Consider the following 17,295-nt stretch of genomic DNA (forward strand, 5'->3'; position numbering starts at 1 on the left):
AGCAAGTGCAGTGAAAGACACAAGAAGGAGGGGACTAACGGGGCCTGTAGAAGTCAGAGCAGGCTCTGCAGAGGCAAGGAAGGGGGATGTGAAGGGGGCCCGGAAGGCCGGGCAGACTCTGTGTAAGCAGTAAGTGGTGGTGCAGGGATGAAAGGGGAGCAGAAGGGACAAGATGAGTGAAGAGTCACAGTGAAGGCTAAGAATGACACATCCCCGGACATTTAGATAATGTGATACAAGAGACGCTGAATCTAAGTGTCAGCCGGTTCAGAGACATGGAGACGGAGCTGAAGGTCTAAAGCACGTACAATCTGAATCCCGAAGAGCAGAGGGGAGGAGACAATGTTGAAAGAGCGAATGGTTGAGAATCAAAGACACATCACAGTGAAGCAGCCCCAAGCTCCTCAGAGTCTCACTCTGTCAACCAGACAAAAGGCAGATGACCCGCAAAGAGTAAACACAAAGAGGAAACAACCGGGCTGGTGGCCGACTTCTCAGTGACAACAACAGAAGCCAGAGCACAATGGGCCACTATTTCCAGTGTGCCGAGAGAAAAATTAGTGTGAGCCCACCTGTCAGCAAAGCCTCAAGCTGGCCCGGGACTCACCTCCCAGCCCCTCCTCCACTCCATCCAGGGCCCTGAAACCATTAGCTTGGAAGTGGACCTCAGGCACCAAATGAGCTGCTTGTAGTTCTCTGTTAAGGCTTCTCCCGGGAAAGAAAGAGACCCAGATGGGCCAGACACGACGTTTTACGTTTTATGGGTCTCAATTCATCTGACGTGCATATTTCTTAAGGCTTTCGCCGGTCCACGGCTCCTCCATTAGTGCTCAGTTCTTTCTCATTCATTTTTGTGACTTTCCTCTTTTATTGCCATACTTCCCAGATGATAGCATTAAGGAGGCTGGAATTATTAAGCTCTTCATTCTCAGTTTCTCAAAGCATCCTAAAGCGGCAGAGATTGTGATGAATGGGTTCAAACGCCTTCATTTTTTATAACTCCAAGTGAAATTCAACCATGGCTAACCGGTGAGACAAGGGTTTCACGGGACAAGCTTCTTGGTTCCAGATATATTCACGCACAAGAGGGAACATCCCGTGCCCGCGATCGTCTGCTCCAAGATGACAGGCCAAGTTCGAATAACTAATGCGGCCGATCACGACAGAGGGTTGCAACCACTCAGCAAAACGACCTCTGAAACTGGCTATGCAAGGATCCTGTGCAGCACGACCCCAACCGGGCATATAAATTTATTATGGGACTCATGCCAGTCTCGCCGACAGGCCCCACAGTGTCCCTAGGACAGAGGACAGGCGACTTCCCTCTCTGTGGTGGACATTGATTGGTTCCGCCTGCCCAGGACCACTGGCCCTTCTTCTGGCCATGTGACCAAACCAGACCCAGTAAGGGAGAATACTGGGACTAATCCTGGGACTGGAGAGAAAAGTGTACCCTCTCTTCTGCTGGATTTGAATCTAGGAGAACGCGGGCACTCGAGCACAGGCCCATGCACTGCTTGAGAAAGAAAACAACGAGGTGAGTGGCAGAGCTGAGAGACGGAGAGAGGAGGTGCCGAGAACTTAAGTTCCTGGGATCAAGCAAAGCCTGAAGCTGCCCCTCCGTTTGGGTTTCTCCGTCAACTGAGCCAGTAAATTCTCTTTTTTGATGCTACAGGTTTGATTTTTTTCAGTTACTTGCAAACTTCCACGAGGGCAGAGAAATTATTGGTTTCATTCACCACATGCCCGTGTGTGCCTAGCACACAACAAGAGCTCAACATCAACAATCAACAAACCAATTATTTAAATGCCTCGCTCAGGATCCTGCCTCCGAGAGGCCCCGCCCAGGCAACATAACGATCCCAAATGTGGACAAGTCGGTTTCAGGCCATTTACTACATGAGGACTCTGCAGGCCGTACGGAGACCTGAGCAGCCCCCTTCAGGAATTGCGTGGGGGGCTGATGCCAGCCTCGAGGAGCAGACACCTCCCCAGCTGGGACTAAGACATGGTGGCTGAAACAGCTGGCAAGGCCCCAGAGACAGCTGGGTGTCTCCTAGAGGAAGAGCCGCCTCTTCCTCCTCTGGAAAGACACTGACCCCCTGGGTACAATGTGCCCCGGGACAGTCACTCAACCTTCGGAGCCTCTAGCTCCTCACCTGTGCGACGAAAATGGCTGCATCGCATCGCGGATGAGAGCGTGGACCATGCAGCCAGACTAGCAGGCTTGGGATCCTGCCGCCCCATGCACTAACAGTGAGCCGCGGGCAGGTGGCCTCGCTTCTCTGCTCCGCTTCCTCATTGTGAAATGGGGCAGGTGCCAGAGGCAAGTGCATAGTGATGTTGAAGAATTAAATAAGTCAATGTACGTGAGATGCTTGGAGGAGAGCGGGCATCTGTGAGCCCTGCATACCTATTACCCCTCCAGAGAGCCATGTGGGGCACAAATGAAACCCTGAAGTTCAACGTTTACTCAACACAAAGCTGTCACAAAGCAAAGATTCGATACATTATCAGTTAAAACATACAAGCCAGCATGGCCCACAGGTGAGGCCAGCCACCCTGAGGAGCGGTCCAAGGTCAGGCGCCCCCCTCCAGGGATGCCACCGTCCCAGCGGTGCCTCTGTGCACCTCCCAGTGGACACAGCCCCACACAGAGCAGAAGGCCTGGAAGCAGAGCTGGGGACCAGGATCTCAGCCACACACCTTTGTGCAGGACAAAGTGTGCACATCCATATGGCAGCCCCACCCACGACCACCTCCCACAGCAAAGGGAAGCCCCAGACGCTCAGAGGTCCTCTTGGGGAGAAGCAGGGAGGGGAGGAAAGCCTAGAGGCTGGTCTCCCCACAGGGACCAAGTCAACAGAAAAAACTGCACCATTGAATAGGATGACGTTAAACAAAATGGACTAGAGTTTTATCCCCACTACCTGGAAGGGAAGAAGGGGGCGGCGATAATTCTTGAGATCCGAGAAATTGTGGAGAAGTAAAGGAACTTTGCTTTTTCACGTTTTCTTTGCACACAAGCTTGAAACACAGCTGCAGGAATGTCGATCCCACCCTGCTGTCTGCACGGGGCAGATAGTGTCCCACACATCAAGACCACAGACGCAAGCCAGGCTGACCCCTCCAGGAAGCGGCCAGGGGCTGTCGCATCCCTGTGTAGGGGACGCGCTCTGCCTGGTGTGCACCTGGGGGCTGGTGGGGGAGCGTGAATCATAACAGCCAAAAGCAGAATCATTATTTTAAATGAAACCTGTAAGCAAGTGACTCTGGCAGGCGAATCTGTAAAGAATGTAATTACTAAACAGAAGGTGCTTTGAGTCTGATAAACTTTCAGTAATTAAGCGTGAATATTAACGTGAGTCCTCATCTCCAGATGAGGCTTCTCAGCTACTCCTGCGACCGGACTTTGTCCTCCAGTGAATGTCAAGGCCACCACATTCATTTCTCAGAGAAGCAGCGAAAGAACGGTTCACGGTGGGAAGCGGAGGGGAGGAAAGTGTGTGATCTGATGGAAGCCTCATCAGACGGGACAAGCCAGGCCTTCACCGTCCTGACAAGGGGCTGTCTGGCCTCTGTTTACAGCCCCGGCCACGGGTGCTAACGACTCCTGGACGTCCTTTATTCCATCTCAGAAAAGTAACTGCTAGAAAGTTCATCAGACTGAACCAAAGCCGGCACCAGCTGCCCAGCGTCCCGGCCCTGAGGCCCTTACAGGTCGGGCGTGTAGTGGTTTGAAGACAGAGCTGTGCCCCCCAGCCTCAAGTCTCCCTTCTCAGTCCTGTGAACACATGAGGCCGAGGGCTGTGGTCTGAGCAGGAGCCCCAGGGGCCAGGGCTGGGATGAGCCTGGGGCTGGATGGGGGAAACCAAGAGCACAGGGCCCGGAGCAAGGAAAACCCAAAGGCAGCTTCCTGGAGTTGAAGAAGGTTCTAACCTGTGAGGGGACCTTCCCCGAGTTAGGGAGGCAGGAGGAACCTTCTGTAACCACCAGAAATACAACGGGACCGTCCGAAGTATATCAAATCATTGCATCACCAGAAATCACTGTTGATCGCTATTCTGTGTGCTTTTTTAAAGCCAGATAGAAAATAAGAAATCAGTTCTATGAAATCAAATCCACATCCCCAGGTCCTTCAGCCTCTGAACTTCCCACACATCTTTGCTACCCACATCTGTGGATCAGAAACAAAGCACCCAGAAGAACATCCCAACCACAGGCGGGAGGCAGACCAGGCACAGAGGGTCTAAGCTCAGAAATGCAGAACCAGGGACGGCTGAAAGCAAAGAGTTCACATCTCGGGAACGCACTGCAGTCCACGCCTTCCTAAAGCAAAAAATGGCTCCGCTCTTCTTTGCAATCCTTTTCTGAGACTCTACAGCCAGTGCACGATTTTTAAAAAAAAGAAGGAAGAAGATTCCTTTATTTCTCAGTTGGAACAGCTTAAGCTGGAACTTAAGAGGAAAGTAGGTCAAGTGACCCACTTTTTTCTTCTTTAGAATTTTTGCATCTGGGATCAGACCTGGTGGAAATTTTCCCTCCCGAATTCTGCCCAGGAGAGGAAAGTCAGACATCGGACTTGACGTGACGGATCACGAGATGCTGGTCATGCCCCTAATGACCCACGTGTACCCCTCACAGCTTTCAAAGCACCGTTCAAGATGAGTATCGTATTCCTAACAAAAGAAAGTTCAGGCTTGTGCTTTTTTACAGAAGCCTCAATAAGTGTCACCTTCCTCTTGTGCGCTGTCATTTGATGTCACCTTTCTCTTTACTTCCAACTGACGTCAGTGGCGTGTCCCAAGGGCAGGAGCCGCCACTTTCATACTTCCAGGCCTGATGTGCCTCCCCAAAGGCGGCCGTGGTTCCTTATTCCATACGACAAACGGGAGCATTCGCTGCTTGCCAGGCACGTTCTAAACACTTTGCAAACATCATGCTCTGAGTCCTCATAGCACCACAATGCAGTGGCTGTTGCTATTTCTCCACCTCCGTTTTCTTCAGCCATCCTTTCCTTAACATGGATTCGGTGCCTGAGTCCACACCGCCAGGTCCCCACTCCGGCTGCCACTTCTCAGCTGGTCCCCAAGCCTCACCCTGGGCTCGCATCCTCCCCCTGATCCTGGAAGCCAAGGCCCAGGGCTGAGCTGGCTCACTCTCTGCACCTTGGCCCCTGACTCCAGCCCCTGAGAGTGGTCCCGAAGAGCAACAGGGCATCCCCAGACTTTCCCTCCAGCTGGGGACGGCGGCAGCTCCACTCTGCAAGGTCACAGGAGGAGGAGGGGTGAGACATAGAATAAAGATCTCAGGCTGTGTGTAAAGGAAGTTCAAATGAACATCTGGGGGGATTGTAAATCCAGAGGGGACATGTTTTTGCCCCGGTCTCCGTCCCTGGAGAGCAGTGTATTCAAGGAGCCGCCAGAATGGAGTCAAAAACCAGGAGCCAGGAGCCCTCATCTTGCCCCAGCTCCGTGCTTACTGCTGTGTAAACAGGGGTTGGTTTCTCAAGCTCTCTGGGCCTCCACGTGGTCTCCTGTAAAGGGCTGTCCATGCCCGGCTCAAGGCAGCTGAGAGTACCCATGAGACGGTGTCCATCAAACTGCTCTGAACAGCGACAGCCAGGCGGACATGCCAGACCACACAGCAGCATCGTGCCAAGTTCCACGCACGGTCAGCCCTGCTCAGCCCCCAGGCCCTTCCTGCTCTGTGCAGCTCTGAGAAGAGGCGGCCTCCCAGAGCAGCAAGGAGACGGGCCGAGCCAAGAGGCCATAACCACTCAGCCTCCGCCTCCCGGGGCACAATCTTCCCACCTTGCCGGGGGCCGCCTCCTTGCAGGACAGCCTGGGGCGGGGGTCTGCCCCCCGCCCACAGGACTCTGGGCAGGCCATCCAGAGGGCTCACCACCGCCTGTACCTTGGCTCCTGGCCCAGAAACACCACCGGCAGCAGAGAAACAACGAGCAAGGCTAAAGAGAACACCTGGGCCCTCAGCCCACAGGCTCCCAGGCACCCAGTCCATGGCCAGCCCCACACCCCGGCCAGCATTCCAGGTGCTCCTGACCCCCTGGGCAAACAGGAGGCTCGGCAGGGGCAGGGCCAGGGATCTTGCAATGATGCCGGCAGAACCCACCCTCAGAATCACACCGCATAGCAGGCGCCAGGGCAGAAAGCAGCAAGGCCGCCCGCTCCCCAAGCCAGGGGCCCACAGGCCGTCTACAAGGCCCCACAGTGAGCTGTAGCCATCAAGAGGTCCTTTCTTCAGAACTCCCAGCCCAGCCCCTGCTCCATCCTCTCTGATAATCTCCCTCAAGATAAAGTCCCTCAAGACAGGACTCCCGAGCCTGAGAAGAGGTGGCTCTGCCCCCACCATCCCACCACAAGGCTCCTCTTGTCCCAGACAGACATTCCCCCAGGGAACCGCTAACAACAACCAGTATGACCTCTATTTCCTTCCCATCCTCCGGACACATCTGGACACACTGCGGTCAAGAGCAAGGAGTCTGCAGGGCTGGGTGACTTCTAGAATCTCACCACTCTGTGACCAGCACCATCCCTCTGCTCTAAACGGCTCTGGGGAGCCAGGAGGCGGCGCCCATGCCACTTGGAAGCTCTCGCTTCACACAGAGAGCCCCCGAGCTGCTGCGCTCTCCGTAGACCGTGCTGTCTGCACTGATGGGGGCACCTCCTCCACGGCGAAGACCCCGCTTCATGCTCGTGAGAAACAGGATGATGACACCCACCCGGGCGCAGGTGAGGCCACGCCTGGGAGCCGCTCCCAGCACCTGTGCAGCATCCCACGGGAACAGGTCACCAACACCAACCGCACCACCGGCTGCACGGCTCTGGACCCTACCAAGCCCTAGGGACGCACACAGGACAGCCAGCGGGCTGTGGCCAAGACCGTCAGCCCCGGGGCCACGCTGAGACTGTTTTCTGGAAGCAAAGCTCATGAAGAGGAACGGGTTCCGACTGAGCCAGTGTTCAGACAGAGGATGCTCTTAACAATTTTAGATACATGTTGAAGTCCCAAAATAGGCTTTTTTCCCTCAGCCAAGCTTATGTGCAGTACTTTTCCCAGGAGAATTTCTGCATAACCAGAAGTCTCCCTTATGGCCCCTGGAACCTGACGACGGACAAAGGAGGAGTGAGGGATGACTTGACTGCTTTCTCTCCCTTTTTAACAGAGGAGACTTTATGGAGAAGCCCGTGGTCCCCGTGGGAAGCCATTTCCCCCCATCCCTGTGCTCTGAGCCCATTTCCCCAAATGCTTCCCAGAGGAGGCGGGGTCGCTGGTGGCCCACCATGGACTCAGGGGACATCATCACCGACACCGACGTGGCTCGTTATGGTGGACAGAGCACCTTGGTGGGATGATTTTCATAAGCATCCTGTGAATTCAATGTTCTAACCCCTGTCTCCCAGACGGGGAATATGAAGGACACCCCCAAGGTCACAGAGCTGCTGGGTCCTAGGGGGGCCCCACATCTTCAGACTCCTTGTCCACGTCACTCTTTGGATTATAGCACAACACACGCAAATGCGTCTGCGGGCAGGTAAGTCAACACAAGTCACAGTACTGTGTCATTTTTAACCCGCAACTAAAATCCAGCTTAGTCAACTTGGAACGTCTTACTTGGGAAAGAAAAGATTCATATTGGGGTTGTAATCGGTGGCGTTACGGGCTCCAGTTCTCCTTCCCGCCCTCTCCTCACACCCTCTGATGGACGGCTTTGCGGTTCCTCACACGACAGGAGCAGACTCCGCTCCCCACCCTCAGCTCGGGGATGTATGGTGGTCAGCGGCACGAGGTGAGGGGACGGTGTGCTGGTTCGAAGACGAGACGTCAAGATCCCAGCATGCACTGCTTGCTCTCTGGTCCCGGAGAAGAGCAGGCCGGGGCCAGCCCACAGGTCCCAGGAGGAGCCTGAGAGAGACACGGGGCAGAGCTGCCCCAGTGAGATGCCCAGCAAGACCAGCGGAGAGAAGGGCCCCCAGCCCGGCCACAGCAGGGCTGCCCTGACATTCAGATGGTGCAGGCAGCCTGCGGGGCAGCAGCCTCCCTCTGTGTACTAGGACGGGGGCGTCCTATCTGGGATTCTGTCGGGAATTCCCACACTGGGAGACAAGCTGGACCCTACCAGTCTTTGGTCCAGACTTTGGGACCTTACATATGAGCGAAGTTAACTCTGAAGAGTGTGGAAACCAACTTGGGGCTGCCACCTTTTTGCTTTTCTGAGCAAAGGCAACATACAAAAATACCACTGCTGGAAGCCAGCCCCGTGGCCCGTGGTTAAAGTTCTGCACGCTCCACTTTGGCAGCCTGGGTTTGTGGATTCAGATCCTGGGTGTGGACCTACTGTACTTGTTGGCCATGCAGTGGAGGGATCCCGCATACAGAGTAGAGGAAGACGGGCACAGAGGTCAGCTCAGGGACAATCTTCCTCAAGGAAAAGAAGAGGAGGATTGGCAATGGAAGTTAGCTCGGGGCCAATCTTCCTCACCAAAAAAAAAAAAAAAAAAACCTACTGCCTACAATTACCATCAATTCATAAAAGATAGGACATTTTAACACTGAAACCAAGGAAAGAAGATCATCTTAGAACCACGCAGTCCTTTGCAAGCAAAGAAGAGTTCGGTCACCCTCCAGATGTGAGTTTTGTTCTTTCATTCTGTCACAGATCAATGAAAACTTTGTCACTGACTAGCTCCAGGCTGGGGATGAGCAACATGCCCGCTTTACAGCAGAACTGTCAGAAGAATGCTAAGTCAGTTATATAAGCCACGAGAATGAAATCACTGTTCTGTCTGTCCTGTGACAACACAAAATTGTAGAAAACAAAGCTAAAGACGAGTTTGAGCATCTCCGTCCTGCCTTCTCCTCTGGCTGCCACAAGCCCCGTGGAGCGACCAGCATCCCGGCTACCCCCACCGCCACGCAGACGCCGGAGATGCTGGCGCCGTGCTCCCACGACGAGGACACGTGAAACGGAAAGGAAGTCAGCAGTTCCCACGGAAGCTCCCAGGGGCTCCAGGACAGGAGATCCCAAGACCAGCTCCAGGCACGTGGCTCCGTCACCCGCAAAGGCCAGCTGTCTTCCTTCTGAGCCCTAAAGGGCCACCCCATCCTTCTGTCAGATATTCGGAGGCCGGAGAGAGGGAAGGGCCCCAGAAGTGGACAGTGGTCACAACAGACTCTGTCATCAATGAAACCGTCAACACCCCAGATGCCAGGCCGGCCCAAGAGACAGGAGCGACAGCGGCAGGTGCGGGCTCCAGACAGAACCTCAGGAGCCAACACATGACTGGCCAGGCCACCTTTCAGTCCATCATGGGACGATCAGAGTTTCCAACAGAAACAGCCCCTCAGCCTGAGGGCCGGATAGAAGGCCACAGCCAATGCCCAGTGGGCATCAACACGGGTAAGAAATGAGGCTCGGCTGGCGGAAGTCACTGAGACTTTGGGTCACTCGTCACCGCGGCACAATCAGGTGTAATCGGACCGATACGTCGGCAGCGAGGGTAACTGAGCTGGAGAGCTCAGCAACAGGGGCCACGGAGAAAGACGGCGAGGGTCTCGGATGTGCTTCTGCGCCCCACCCCACGGCGGGTCAGCAGCAGACGGGAGGGCTGAACGCGGGATGCCTGAGCCTCAGCCCCGAGGAGCCCAGAGCCGACCGCGAACGCAAGCCTGACCTCGCCTGGGGCACTGGGCTTCCTGGCTGCTCCCAGCTTAACCTCCCCATCAGGCCCCATGGGGACTCACACACCACCAGGGCCCAAGGCAGAGAAGCGAGGCTGCTCTTCAAGACTGGAGAGACCGGCGTCTGTCCCCCTCTGACACTGCACTGCACTCCCACCGTCATCCGTGGTCCCCAGGGATGCTTACAATGGCAGGTACCAGGGAAGACGGACCAGGTCCTCAGCTTTGCAGGCTTACACGCAGGAAGGGGAACAGACAATAAGCAAATTGCAAGATGAATACCCACTAGGTAAGCAGCTTTAAGGAAATGAGCAGGGCGAACTGAGAGAAACTGGAGAAGGTGAAGGGTCCATGGAAGGCCTCTCCAAGGAGGGGACACTTGAGATGAGAAATGAGAACGTGTCAGCCATGCACAAAGCAAGGGAAACAGTGAGCAGAGCAACAGCAAGTGCAAAGGGCCTGGGGTGGAGAAGGAAATGGCCCATTGGAGGAACAGGGCAAAGCCAGAGCTGTGGATGGACTGTAGAGGGGCCAGTGAAAGAGAGAGACCAACGAGGACACTCCTGCAGCCTGGACTGGGTGCTGCCATCACCTTTGGGGCCTCGGGCAGTCCCTTCACAGGGCCACATCGCAGCCACCCATCTGGATATGCCTGTGCTTCACAGCCGACAAACTCTCCGGGCTCCTGCAGGCGGGGATGCGGGTGCACACAGTCGTGCTCGCCGTGGCACAATTTCCTCTAACCCTTCCAGCTGCCTCTCCCAGAGCTGGAGTCATGCCCAGAGCTCGCCTGCGAAGGCCTCCCTCTCTGGCCACCGCGACACCGGGTTCACCTCTCCATCCGGGTGCAAGTGCGAACACACTGGCCAGGAAGCAGGTGGGCAGCGAACACGGCCAGGGGAAGTGCAGGCCACAGTGGGGGCGGCAGCGGGCAGGAGGGAAACTAGTCCTCTCTCTCCAGAGCAAGTCTCAACTGAAGCCGGATCCTGCCTCCATGTCTGAGGCCTCGAGGCGGTCGGATGGCTGGACTGGGGCCCTGAGGCTTGAGATGTACTCCTGAACTCCACCCTATGAGTCTCCTGTGACCTTCTGTGAACCACCCGCCCCTCCCAGGCCTGTTCTCTTGTCTGTGAAATGACGAGATCAGATACTCCAGGAGCCTCCGGGCTCCAGGGTTCTGTGTAGACGCCTCCGGCCTCTTTGGTCAGCCATTCTGTCACCTAACCGACAGGCGTCTGCTCAGAGCCTGCTGTGCGCCGGCCCACGGCCAGCATCTGGGGCACAGGCCCAGACCACGGGGTGCCCTGCCCACCGGGAGGTCAGGGTCCACGACAGCTCACTGTCTTGTGAGCACAGAGAAGACGCCTCTGAGGAGCCCCAGACGGCCAAGGAGGCTGCGGGGCGAGAGGCAGGGCTCGTCCCACCCGGCAGAGGGAGCGGAGCACCATTCGGAATGTGGAGTGAGCCCACTCCCAGACTCTGCCCAGAGACGTCGTGCCCCGGTCTCTAGGCCTCAGTAAAGGTCACTTGGTGTTTCAGCGTGTGCCCCCCAGAAATCCACACTTGTGCCGAGAACTCAGCACCCTCAGCAGCAAACAAAGGACAGACGCGGGACCTCTCCCCACTCCCCTCACCAGGCGAGCCAGGACAGCCGAGTCCCAATGCTGGGGGACGGGCCAGGCTTGGGGGCAGAGCGGACTGAGCAGAGGCCCAAGTCCCCAATGACAGCAGGCCTTCAGGACCTCCTCCCAGCCCCAGAGAGATGCAGGGACGTGGGAGTTATCTGCCCTGGGAGCCCTGAAGGCAGTCCTACCGTGGAACCAGGGGGCAATGGCTTTGGTGCTCCTCTCAAAGCCGGCTCGGCGAGGCAGCTGCTCCTCCTTAAACCAGCGGACGATGGCTGCTCTGGACACAGGACGCAGGGGGCGCTCCCAGGCCCTGCTGAGAAGAGAGAGGGGAGGGGGAGCATCAGGGAGGGAGGAGGGAGGGGGAGGGGATGAGGAGGAAGAAGGGAGGAGTGGAGAAGGGGAGGAGGAAAGAAGGAGGGTAGGAAGAGGGAGGAGGGAGGGAGGAAGAGGGGGAGAGAGGGGAGGAAGAAGGAGGGGAGGAGGGAGGAGGAGGAGGGGGAAGGAGGAGGGAGAAGGAGGAGGGAGGAAGAGGAGGAGGAGGAGGGGGAGGAAGGAGGGGGAGGAAGGAAGGGGAGGAAGGAGGAGGAGTGAGGAGGAGGGAGGAAGGTAGAAAGAAGGGAAGAAGGAAGAAAGAAGGGAGGAGGAGGGAAGAGGAGGGAGGAGAAGGGAGGAGGAGGAAGGAGGAGAAGGAAGGGGAGAAGGAGGGAGGAGGGGAGGAGGGAGGGGAGGAGGAGGCAGGGGGAGGAGGGAGGGGGAGGAGGAGGGAGGGGAGGAGGAGGGAGGGGAGGAGGAGAAAGAGATGGGAAGAGGGAGGAGGGAGGGGGAGGAGGAGGAAGGGAGAGGAGGGGAGGGGGGAGGAGGAGGCAGGAGGAGGGAGCAGGGAGGAGGGAGAAGGCCACGGTGAGATTGAACACCCAGGATGCCCACACTGGCTCCTGTGGAGAGAATTCGCTGAGTCCAGGAACTTGAAGGCACTTTGCACACTAGCACGAAGCACAGCACAGGACACGCCAGGCACACACCAACCACGTGTTGAGCTGACATGCAGCGAGCATGCTACCTCCAGCCCTGGGCCCAGCGGTTAAGACTTGGCTCTCACACCACGGCCTGGCCTCCCGGTCAAGGAACTATCCCCGTCTGTCGGCTGTCACACTGTGGCGGCTGCATGTCACTGTGATGCTGGAAGCTCTGCCACCGGCATTTCACATTCCAGCAGGTCCCCCATGGGAGCTTCCAGCCTGAGACAGACCAGGAAGAAGGACCTGGCCACCCACTTCCGAAGAAAATGGGCATGAAAACCCTGTGAATAGCAGAGAGCCCTGCATGATAGAGCGACACAAGGGGAGCAGATGGCGCAAAAGACCAGAGAGATCCCCACTCTGCTGTCCACAGGCCTCCAGGAGCTGGAATTGATTTGATGGCACTAACGACAACGACGAGATCACACTGCGTCCATTTATGGTCAAACTACAAAAAAATACAGCATCTGAGGACGAGCCTTTGACCCAGCTCCAACAACCACAGCCTCTCCGTCTTTCCCACCGAGTGAGAGAAATCTGGTAAGCTCTCACTTTGCCGCTGTATCTGCCCCTGGAGCACTGGCATTTAGCACCCCCACTGTTGTCACCGTTTTCCATAAAATAAACCTCAGCTGCCTCTTCCTTGCAAACCCCAGAACGAGTTCATATTTCTACTGCCTTAAAACAAACCCACTCACACACACAGAGCAGTGGAGGGTGTGAATTTTAGAAAGGATGTCACAAGAAAGACAGCAGGTGAGGTCCCATCACATGGCTCACAGCCATCATCGCGGGAGTCGGTTCTCAAACGTCCCCTTTCCTGCTGCCACCTCTGGGCTCCCCTCACGCCCTCCCTCCAGCCCTGCTCCTGCGTGTCCGCCCTGAGGGACCGGCCCTTCTCAGTAACCCCAGATGCCGTTCCTCTTTATCAGGCAGCACATGACAGCTGCCTGGCCTCTGCCTTCTTACTCGCTTCCCCAATAAATAACTGTGCTGGGGGTGGGGGGGGGCGGATCCGCCAGTTTCTAGGACTCATTCTCCTTAGGAGGCAAGAGAATGTTAGAAATAAGAGCAAAGGAAACTCGTTCACTCTTCTCTCTCCATTTCTAAGCAGAGAATCTGATTCACCAGAACATAAATGCCAGGACGGGATGCTCCACAGGGCCACCGGGCCAGAAGCCTCGCTCCTGGGCCTGGAAGCCCGTCCCTTCGACAAGCCGTGTCCGCAGCGCTAAAGGCAGGCCCACGGGGCAGCCACAGGAGCGAGGCTGAGACTCGGCCTCTCCCGGGGCCTGGATCTCACGGCCCCGGGTCCCCCCGGCTCAGGGTGGCGGCCACGGCTCCCCTTCTGACCACTGCATGCAGCAGCCTGGAGCCAGGGGGTCCCATGGTTCACACACCCGGGGCCTGAAGGACAAACCATCTGTTTCCTTAAAAACAGCAGGAGGGGAGGAAGGTTTTCTAAATCTTCAAATCCAGGAAACATAGAATCCGACCTCACAGAAATCAAGAATTCCCAGGCGACAGAAACCTTCACGGCAAACGTCGAAAGACAAATGAGAAACTGAGAAAAGAGCTTATCGCAAACAAAACGGTCCTCGTCCCTAATATCTCAGGACTTCCTGGGAATGGATGAGGAAAAGACCAAAGGCACAGTGACAAAGCAGGGAGGGGCATGAACAGACAAGGAAACAACAATGGCTCCTAAATACACACAAACCCTTTGCCCACTCACAAGTAGAAAAACAAATTTAAACCTCCACTGAGACATTATCTGACAACTCACTGCGGGCGAGGCTAAAAGGTGATGCGTTCACCGGGCCCACCCTGCGGACCACAGGTTGACAATAACCATTAGCACACCCTTGACCAGTGACCCCACCTTTGGGAATCTCCCCCACAGACGATAATTGTCTGTGTGTAAAATTAATGTCTACGAGGTTACTCATTAAGGGCAATATTGGTAATAACCGGAGATTTAAAACACCAACAATGTCCGTTAGTATCGTCTTTGATAGATGAATTATGACACATCTCTGCAGTGGAATACCATGCAGCTGTAATGAGAAAACCAAGTAAAAATAAATAGCTAAGAATTGATATGAAAAGACCTCCAAAATACAGTTAAATGGGAAAAAATCAAGATGCAGCACCATGTGCATAATATGCTACCTTTCATGCAAAAAAACTAAAATAAAACAAAAAACAGGGGCATAGAACTTTTTGCATTGGCAACTGCAGAAGGGCACTAGGAGGGTGCACAGACCAGGAAGGGCGGCTCCTGTGGGGGAGGGGAACAGAGGAGATGGAGGCAAGGATGTCAGTCAGCCTCTTCTCCATATGTCTTTGCAACCACTTTATGTGTTTTGGGAGTCGCATAAATGACAAGGGAGGGAGAGCGGGAGGAAAGGAAGAAATGCAGATGTAGTCAGCATGCCCAAGACGGCAGGGGAGGGAGAAGGGGAGGAGAACGGGGTTATGAATAATCCCAGATCCCACAAAACTCTGACAGCCTTCCATCATCTGGGGATGGAGGGACGTCCTGCGGATTAACCACAGCCAGGGAGCAGGCCGGCTCTTGGTCCAGCCCTCCCTGGGGCCGCAGCTGCTCACAACCATGGTGCATGTAGGAGCGGGGGACCAACCTTGGGGCTGGCCCAGGGCGGGCCCAGGCGGAAGATGGAGAGGCTCCAGGCTACCTCTTGACCTCTGTCCTCGCAACCATGGGCGGTCACTTGAGCGCCCTCGCCAAACCCCTCTGGAGACTCGCTGTGTGTGGGACCCTCCTGCACCGACCCACGCTCATCGGCACACCCGTTCTCAGAACCCGGGACGCATCAGACCCCCGTGGGTACAAACCGCGGCCGGCCCTGCTTTCCAGGCTGCAGGCCCTATTTAACCCCCCTGAGGTCTTACATCACAAGCTCTTCACCTGGGGTCTTGCGGACCTTTAAGCGCTTGAAAGTATACGCAAACGTCTTGGAGTATTTATGTACGCGCACTTTGGAGGGAAGAGCGCGCAAAGCTTTGTTTAGATTTTCAAAGGAATCCTAGACCCCAAAAAGGTTAGGACGCCCCACTCCAGAGTCAGAGACCTCCCATCCGGACTCCTCCCCTCCCGCTGCTGCCGGTTACACAGACTGGGATGCTGGGGCCCGCAGAGCGGACGACTAGCCCCAAATTGCACCGTAATTCGGTGGCAGAGTCGAACAGGATTTCCGCGCTGCGAGCCCCCGCCCCCGACGCGGAGCCCCCAACCCACCTGGCAGGCACGGCGAGGGGTCCCGGCGGACCAGGCCCTGACAGGTGGTGGCAGAGTCTGGCCTCCTGCTCGTGGCTCTGGCCGAGCTCTCGGAACATGGAGCTGAGGCCGGCGACCGTGCCCTTCTGGATGGCGCGCAGCGAGTGGCGCCGGTATTCGTCCCGGGCGCGCTGGGCGCGGCGGCTCCGCTCCTCGTCCGCCGCCTTGGACCGACGCACTGGAAAGGGATAGAGAGCATGTTCGCCCAGCCCCGCCACCCGGGCTGTACACTGTGCAAGCAGGGGCTGGGCGCAGGCTGGGAGCCCCAGGACTCACCCACAGTCCCAGGACCCACCTGGATCCACCCACATGGGCTGCATGGAGGCTCAGAGCCCCGGAATAGCAGGGCAGGCAGAGCCCTAGCCAGCTGACCCCATGGCACTTTAGGGTTATCTGGCTGTTCCTGCCACCCTGTTCCAGGATGAGCCAGCAACCTCTGGACGGTTCCATCTCCATGTATCTTCCTTCCTGGGAGTGCCCTGCTCAGAGTGGCCTCTCCAACCTGGTGCCCCTCCACCTAGGCTCAAGGGCACCTATCAAAGTGTCGGCATGTCCAGACACCACCCCATCACCCACATGACTGTAGGCTCTCTCCGCCTCAGGCCTGGGCTCTGGGCTTCCCCTGCCATATCTCGTTGTAGCCTCTTCCCGAGGGAGGAGGGCACACCACTCTTTCTGCACAGAAGCCCAGCCTCAGGGAGGTCAGTAACTCGCCCAACGTTAAAGAGCTGATCAGGGGTAGGGCCAGGCTGGGAACGCAGGAGCATGTGGCTCTGAAACCCCCACATCTCTTCCCACCACACAGACCCCACCTCTCAAGCTTCCTTTGTTGTAAAATCACGTGTCTGACACCAGAGCCCCTGCTCTTTCCTACAAAACCCGAAAGATCATTTAAGACGATCCAGTCCAAGCCTCTCATGTTCCTCATGGGGAAACTGAGGCCCAAGAAAGGGCAGTGATTTGCCAGCAGGGTCAGTGGCCAAGCCAGGCCAGGAACAATCCTTTCGGTGATCACAGGACGAGCTGTTGGGGACACTGGTGTCCCCCTTCTGACACCCTTTTTCTGCGGTTTCCAGCGGCCTTGGCATCTGGGGGGGCGAGTGTGTTGGAGGGAGCGGGGAGAGGATCCTCTGATAGCTGTCACTCCACAGGTTTCCAGATCCCAAGAAGCCCTTCTCTCCAGCCTCCCGGCTCTTTGTCTTTCTTGAGGCCGGGCCCCGCCTCAGCCAAGTGGCCTTGGAAAGACACCTGTGCATCTGTCACTGCTTCTAAAACTCAAAAGGGAGTCCTGGACCTGGGAGACGGCCATGGGAGGGCACAGGAGGCAAGGTCTAGAATTAAAGCCAATTATTTTGTAGTCTGATTGCATCTTGTCAGGCCCCCGTCTGCCTCGAAAATCCAGCCCTTCTGTGGAGGACTCTGAAGCTGGCCATGTCCCTCTGATTGTGTGTGACCCGTGATTGCACTAGCCAAGCAGGTCACCTTCCCTGCCCCGAGTAAACCCATGGTCTATTTCAGCTCTAACCCCATCCACACCCACGCAGCGACACCTACAACCTCCCCAGCCAGAGGACTGGGCTCTGCTGTGTTTGGAGGGGCCAGCGGGTAAACAGCCCTGATCTACTGCTCAAGATATCCGAGACCC

At 56.3% G+C, this 17,295-nt stretch overlaps 1 protein-coding gene across 3 annotated transcripts in view; it reads right to left on the reverse strand.

The window, feature by feature from the left end:
* Nucleotides 1–17,295, reverse strand: part of SH2D4B (SH2 domain containing 4B) — a 92,218-nt gene that overhangs the window by 13,996 nt on the left and 60,927 nt on the right. For 2 of the 3 annotated variants that reach the window (XM_070616746.1, XM_070616754.1), the window contains 2 exons: nt 15,612–15,828; nt 11,516–11,640 (listed from right to left, as the gene is read on the reverse strand). In XM_070616746.1, coding sequence (XP_070472847.1) covers nt 11,516–11,640; nt 15,612–15,828 — 342 coding nt within the window. Of the gene's footprint in view, nt 1–11,515; nt 11,644–15,611; nt 15,829–17,295 lie in introns of all 3 variants that reach the window. The other variant, XM_070616737.1, reaches the window with a different exon arrangement.

This window comes from Equus przewalskii, chromosome 1, assembly GCF_037783145.1.
Source record: "Equus przewalskii isolate Varuska chromosome 1, EquPr2, whole genome shotgun sequence".
In the NCBI taxonomy this organism is placed as follows: Eukaryota; Metazoa; Chordata; class Mammalia; order Perissodactyla; family Equidae; genus Equus; species Equus przewalskii.